Raw genomic sequence first — 6,509 nt, forward strand, 5'->3', positions numbered from 1 at the left:
TATTAGATCGCACGGGCTGAAGGTCATCTTCTACACCGACTAGACCCACCTCATCAACTCCAGAGACAACTTGCATAGGCGCACTGCCAACATCACTGACTGGATGAAGCACAACTGCCTACAACTGAACATGGACAAGACAGAAGACTTCATCTTCAGTAACCATGCATCTCCTTGAAGCAACACATGGTGATCAGCAGAACCTGGCTTCTTCCCCTCCCCTACCAACCATGTCAGTGACCCCAGCATTGTCCTGGACAACAAGCTCACCATGAAGAAGCAAATCAACATGTTCTCCGCCATCTGCTTCCTCACAATGCACATGCGCCACAAGATCTTTAGATGGCTCCCCACCAGACATCTGCATTCTGCCTCCCTCCTCCTCGCTTAAACTCCTAACGCACCAGGTCGAGGCCACTCTTACTCCCACCTGTCTGGAAAGACCTGGCATGAAGTCCCCCTGCACCTCAGATCTGCCTTATCACTGAATCTGGAAAGGACTCAAGACCTGGCTGTTCAAGTGATCAGCCCCTCTGGACAACAAATCCGCACCCAGCACCTTGAGAACCTCACTGATTTGCAGCGCTTAATACCCATTGATTGATTGAGTCTGTACATTCATATAGATTTTTCTCACTGGGGACTTGCTGATGCGGTTTTAACTCTCCTTTGCCAATAAATGCCTTGCTAAATTCAGTGTGGTCTTCAGGGTTGACATTTGATGTCGAGTTAGCTCTCCATTTATGAATGCGTGGTCACATTCAATACATTTATAGAGTTTCTCTCCTCTGTGAACTTTATGATATATTACATTTTGTTTTGTAATCGATCCCTTGTCACATTCTATTCATTAATAGGATTTCTCTCTAGTGTGGATTTGTTTATGCTGCATTAGCTTATTCTTCCTGTGGAAGACCTTATTAAACTCTGTACATACATTGGATTTCTTGCCATGTAGATTTTTGGATATCGCTTCAGTTTTCCATTTATTATGAATGCTTTGTGGTATTCAATACATACATATGTTTTCTCCCCTTTGTGAACTTCCTGATCTTGTATTACATTTTGCTTTGTAATGAATCCCTTGTCACATTTTGTAAATTCATATGGTTTCTCCTCAGTGTGGATGCTGATATTGCTTTAATTCTCCCTTTATAATAAATACCATGTCACATGCTGTGCAGTTGAATGGTCACCCTCCATTTGGAATACATGCTTTGTCACATTTTGTACAATGATATTGTTTCTTTCATGTGTAAACATTCTGATGTAGTTTTAATGTAATAACTGCTAAGTCACAGTCAGTACAGCCATATCGTTTCTCACCAGTGTAGAATTTGTGATGTACTATTTATCTTTACCTCGTAATAAATGTCTTTTTGCTTTATGTACATTCATACGGTTTCTCTCCTACTTAGACTATCTGATGTTGCATAAGATGAGACTTTCTAATAAATGCCTTCTCACATTCAGTGCAGCTGAATAGTCTCTCTCCTATGGGGATTTTCTAATATTGCTTCAGCTCTCCATTGGTTATAAATGCTTTGTCACATTCAGTGCATTCATACGGTTTCTCCCCAGTGTGAACTCTGATGCCACGTTAACTGTCCATTTGTTATAAATGCTTTGTCACATTCTGCACATTGATGTGGTTTCTCCTCAGTAGGGAATTTCTGATGTTCCATTAAATGTGATTTTCTAATAAATCCCTTGTCACATTCTGTACATGGATATGGTTTCTCTCCACTGTGGATTTTGTGATGTTGCTTTAGCTCTTCATTTGTTGTAAATGATTTGTTACATTCTGTATATTGATATGGTTTCTGCCCAGTGTGGATTTTCTGATGTTGCGTTAGCTGACCATTTGTTATAAATGATTTGTCACATTCTGCACATTGATATGGTTTCTCCCCAGTGTGGACCATTTGATGTTGCTTCAGCTGTCCATTTCTTATAAATGCTTTTTCACATTCTGTACATGGATATGGTTTCTCCCCAGTGTGGATTTTCTGATGTTCCATTAGACGTGACTTTGTAATGAATGCCTTGTCACATTCTGTACATTGGTATGGTTTCTCTCCAGTGTGGATTTTCTGATGTCGCTTTAGCGTTCCATTTCTTATAAATGCTTTTTCACATTCTGTACATTTATATGGTTTCTCCCCTGTGTGGATTTTCTGATGTCGATTTAGCTCTCTTTTTCTTATAAATGCTTTGTCACATTCTGTACATTGATATGATCTCTCTCCAGTGTGGATTTTCTGATGTCGCTTTAGCGTTCCATTTCTCGTAAACGCTTTGTCACATTCTGTACATTTATATGGTTTCTCCCCACGTTGGATTTTCTGATGTCGCTTTAGCTCCCCAAATGTTATAAATGCTTTGTCGAACTCTGTAAATTTATATGGTTTCTCCCCAGTGTGTACTTTCTGATGTTTAATTAGGTATTCACTAGTAATAAATGCCTTGTCATATTCTGTACATTTATATGGTGTCTCCCCAGTTTCTAATTTCAGATGTTGTTTTAGGTGTCCAATTGTTATTAATGCTTGGTCACATTCTGTACATTTAGCTGGTTTCTCTTCCGTGTGGATTTTCTGATGTAGTTTTAGCTCTCCATTTGTTATAAAAGATTTGTCACATTCTGTACATTGATATGATCTCTCTCCAGTGTGGGTTTTCTGATGTCGCTTTAGCTCTCCAATTGTTAGAAATGCTTTGTCGCACTCTGTACATTTATACGGTTTCTCGCCAGTGTGTACTTTTTGATGTTTAATTAGGTCTCTTCTAGTAATATATGCGTTATCACATTCTGTACATTTATATGGTTTCTCCCCAGTGTGGATTTTGTGATGTTGTTTTAGCTGTCTATTTCCTATAAATGCCTTTTCACATTCTGTACATTGATATGGTTTCTCCCCAGTGTGGATTGTGTGATGTTCCATTAGATGTGCCTTTCTAATGAATGCCTTGTCACATTCTGTACATTCGTACGGTTTCTCTCCAGTGTGGGTTTTCTGATGTCGCTTTAGCGTTCCATTTCTTATAAATGCTTTGTCACATTCTGTACATTTATATGGTTTCTCCCCAGTGTGGATTTTCTGATGGCGGTTTAGCTCTTGTTTTCTTCTAAATACTTTGTCACATTCTGTACATTTATATGGTTTCTCCCCAGTGTGGATTCTCTGATGTCGCTTTAGCTCTTCTTTTCTTATAAATGCTTTGTCACATTCTGTACATTTATACGGTTTCTCCCCAGTGTGGATTTTCTGATGTAGCTTTAGCTCTCCATTTCTTGTAAATGTTTTGTCACATTCTGTACATTTATATGGTTTCTCCCCAGTGTGGATTTTCTGATGTCGCTTTAGCTCTCCAATTGTTATAAATGCTTTGTCATCGTCTGTACATTTATATGGTTTCTCCCCAGTGTGTACTTTCTGATGTTTAATTAGGTATCCAATAGTAATAAATGCCTTGCCACATTCTGTACATTTATATGGTTTCTCCCTAGTTTGGAATTTCAGATGTTGTTTTAGGTGTCCAATTGTTATAAATGCTTGGTCACATTCTGTACATTGAAATGGTTTCTCCTCTACGTGGATACTCTGATGCTGCATTAGGTGTTTCATTGCAAATAAAACTTTTCCGCAGTCAGTCCATCAATATGGTTCTTCTCCAGTATGATTTTCTGATGTTGCACTTGCTCTTTTTCTCCCTAATAAATGTGTTGTCACTTTCTAGATATTCATACGGTTATTTTCTGTGTGTTTTTTCTGATCCAGGTTAGCTCTTCCTTCATAATGAGAGAGCCTTATCAGACTTGCCTCAGTATGTCAGTGTGTTATTTTGTCAATGTAGATCAGGTGACCGTTAAGAGCCAAGTACAGACCACAGGGGGCAGTTTGGGTTTTCTGCTGTAGAATAAGACGTTGGCAAGCCATTAGGCTTCAAGGGAAGAAATTTTGAGGTGTACTGTTTGTACGTTACTTCCTACACAAGTGATTTTAATGCCTTCACCTTTTTTGTTCATTACTGCATTTATTTCACCTGTTGGGGAAAAAAAACACTGGATAAGCTTAAATGGTGGGTCCATCACAAAAACCTATTGCCATTAAATGAGACATTTAATTGTCCATACAGACAAGTGTGCTGAAGAAATTCTAGATTACACTTTCGATGTAAAGATGCAATAGGCATAGCAAGGGCATACAATCCTTCCTTGACACCCTCCTATCACAGAGTGTGGACTCAAGGAGTAACCAAGACTTCAGTTCAGTCTTTTGTGCAGCACCACAATTCTTCTGAAAGCGGGTCTGTCTAGATCCATAAGTGTCGGATTTTATAGGGCCAGAGACTCAGCACTTACGTCCAAATGTGCCTTTGCTGTGAGGGAAACTTCAAAGAGTGGTTTTGAAGTGCACCAGTATCTCTTTCAATCCCAGCCTCACTCCAGACTACCAAAGGGGGTTATCATTCCTTTATATGGGGTCAGTCTACTATCCTGTGAAGGGTAAGAGTGGGCCCCTTCCACCCATCTGCCCAGAAAGACCCATCGGGATGCAGATGGATGCAGATAGGTGCAAAATCACACTCAACTCTTGCAGTGTCTGTGGTCTCTAGAAGGAATGCACAAAGGGGTCGGTCACCTAGCCCAGACGTGTATTAGAGACACTGGTGTAAGGCACAAATAGCAGTACAAGCAGAGAAAAGTCCACTTTCTAAAAGTAGCTTTTCTAAATTAGCAATGTTAAACCAGACTTTACCAGTAAAGAGGATTTATCATTACCATTGCAAAATATGACACATGAAAAGGCTACTACTTTCCAATCCGTAATTACAGCTTAAAGGTATTCTAAGGAATTCCCAGTTATAGCCAATGAGAAGAGTAGGCCTCACAGCAGTGAAAAAGTAATTTAGCTGTTTGTCACTACCAAGACATGTAAAACAGAAGGATATGTTCTGCCTTTTACTCACATAGCGTCCTGCCCTTTGGGTTCCCAAGGGCCTTCCTTAGGGGCGACATGTGTAATAAAAGGGGGGTTTTAGCCTTGGCAGGTAGCATTAAATGCCAACTTAATGGGGCGGTAAACTTCACACAGAGGCACTCCAGTGGCAGACCTGAGACATAGTTTCAGGCTGCATTTGTGGGTGGCACGGTCAGTGCTGAAGCCCACTAGTAGCAAATAATTTGAGGGCCCATGGAACATGTAGTGGACTTTACTAGGGACTTATAAGCAAATTAAATAGGCCAACTGAGTATGAGCCCATGTTATCATGTTGAGGGGAGAGAGCACAAACACTTTAGCACTGATTAGCAGTGGTAAAGGGTGCAGAGCCCTAAAGCCAGCACAAACGAGCACAGAAAATGGAAGGAGGCAGGAAAAAAGTTGGGGAAAATCCAACCTAAGACTGTCAGGTCTAACATAACCTTTTCCAGTGAATGGACCACACAACAAAGAGCATCACAAAAGCAGCGGGAAATATAATCAATTGCTGCAAGGGAGTCCTCTATACTATCAGAGAGACCGTGATAGCACCCGGACAGTAATCTGAGCATCTTTCACATAGTGTAACATCAGAGATCAGAGGCTCTGACCAGAACTACACAAGAAAAAGGAGGTTTACAACCACAATAAACACACATTGACAAAGTCAAGAAGTTTCACCTTTTAGACATATAGGCTTTCCCAATGCTGCACAACATCAAGAAAGAATAAGCATTTGCAACGTAATAGGTCTTGCATTTTTTAAGAGTTGGAGCCATTATTATAAATATAAATATTCTTTGCTAATACGTTTAGTAGTGGATAGATGTGATGGCAATTGTGTGTTTTACAATTAATTTATAAGCAAGCATATTGATTGTGTTTCTGGTATATGGGGCTTACTGGGATACAGTTCAAAGCAATCCTGGATTTGTTTTAGCAAATGAATACTATACAATTATTAAGGATACAACAAGAATGCTTTATTACATAAAGAGAAATGCTGGGTATGGACATATTGCACCCAAGAGAATAAGAGTCACCTGATTATTTTATATGTGGGTATTTAATAACGTTAAGCAGTATGATGGTGCTAATTTTACCGGGTATTTAACACCCCTTTGGGTGGCTGCTATGAATCTGGTGCGATTATCCCTAGGGGGCCACAACGAGCAGAATAAAGAGAAATTTCAAGGTTGTAACTAGTAGGTTTGTGCACCGGCTAATGAAACATAGCCAGAGGTTGTAATGATAGGCTGAGCATGGAGACAGACTGGGGAAGCACTGGACGCATAGGCAGGGGAAGCAGAGACACAATGAGCAGGGCTACAGTGAGACAATATGAGCTGAAGCAGACAAAGGAATTACATGTTATGAAGGCAGCGATACATAAACCAAAGGGGGTGCATTTGTGGGGTAGACACACACACATTGACGCACGGGGTATCAACCAGGCATAAGGTAAGAAGAGGAGGATGAGCACCTGTCAAGACACAGAGACTGGGGTTGCATGCAATGGACACA

At 40.2% G+C, this 6,509-nt stretch overlaps 1 protein-coding gene across 2 annotated transcripts; it reads right to left on the reverse strand.

The window, feature by feature from the left end:
• Positions 1-891: 891 nt before the first annotated feature.
• Positions 892-4,002, reverse strand: LOC147709875 (uncharacterized). Of its 2 annotated transcripts, XM_086925566.1 has the most exons (3): positions 3,527-4,002; positions 1,591-3,358; positions 892-964 (listed from the first exon to the last, which is right to left on the reverse strand). In XM_086925566.1, exons 1-3 carry the CDS (start codon positions 3,627-3,629, stop codon positions 892-894), a joined length of 1,944 nt encoding a protein of 647 aa, XP_086781692.1. In that variant the 5' UTR covers positions 3,630-4,002. The 2 variants fall into 2 exon arrangements, with proteins under 2 accessions (XP_086781692.1, XP_086781693.1); XM_086925567.1 differs by lacking the exon at positions 892-964 and having other exon boundaries at positions 1,582-1,745; positions 1,831-4,002.
• Between the last annotated feature and the right edge of the window lie 2,507 nt (positions 4,003-6,509).

This window comes from Lissotriton vulgaris, chromosome 6 (genome assembly GCF_964263255.1).
Source record: "Lissotriton vulgaris chromosome 6, aLisVul1.2, whole genome shotgun sequence".
Classification (NCBI taxonomy): Eukaryota; Metazoa; Chordata; class Amphibia; order Caudata; family Salamandridae; genus Lissotriton; species Lissotriton vulgaris.

Bases quoted from the DNA above. Each gene is read 5' to 3' on its own strand.
- LOC147709875 (XM_086925566.1), bottom strand. From the start codon at position 3,629: ATGAAACACCTAATGCAGCATCAGAGTATCCACGTAGAGGAGAAACCA. The intron at 3,359-3,526 runs ATCTGAAATTCC...AGCTAAAGCGAC, and splicing joins AATTGGACACCTAAAACAAC to ATCAGAAAATCCACACTGGG. The intron at 965-1,590 runs GAGTTCACACTG...GAAGCGATATCC, and splicing joins GGACAGTTAACGTGGCATCA to AAAAATCTACATGGCAAGAA.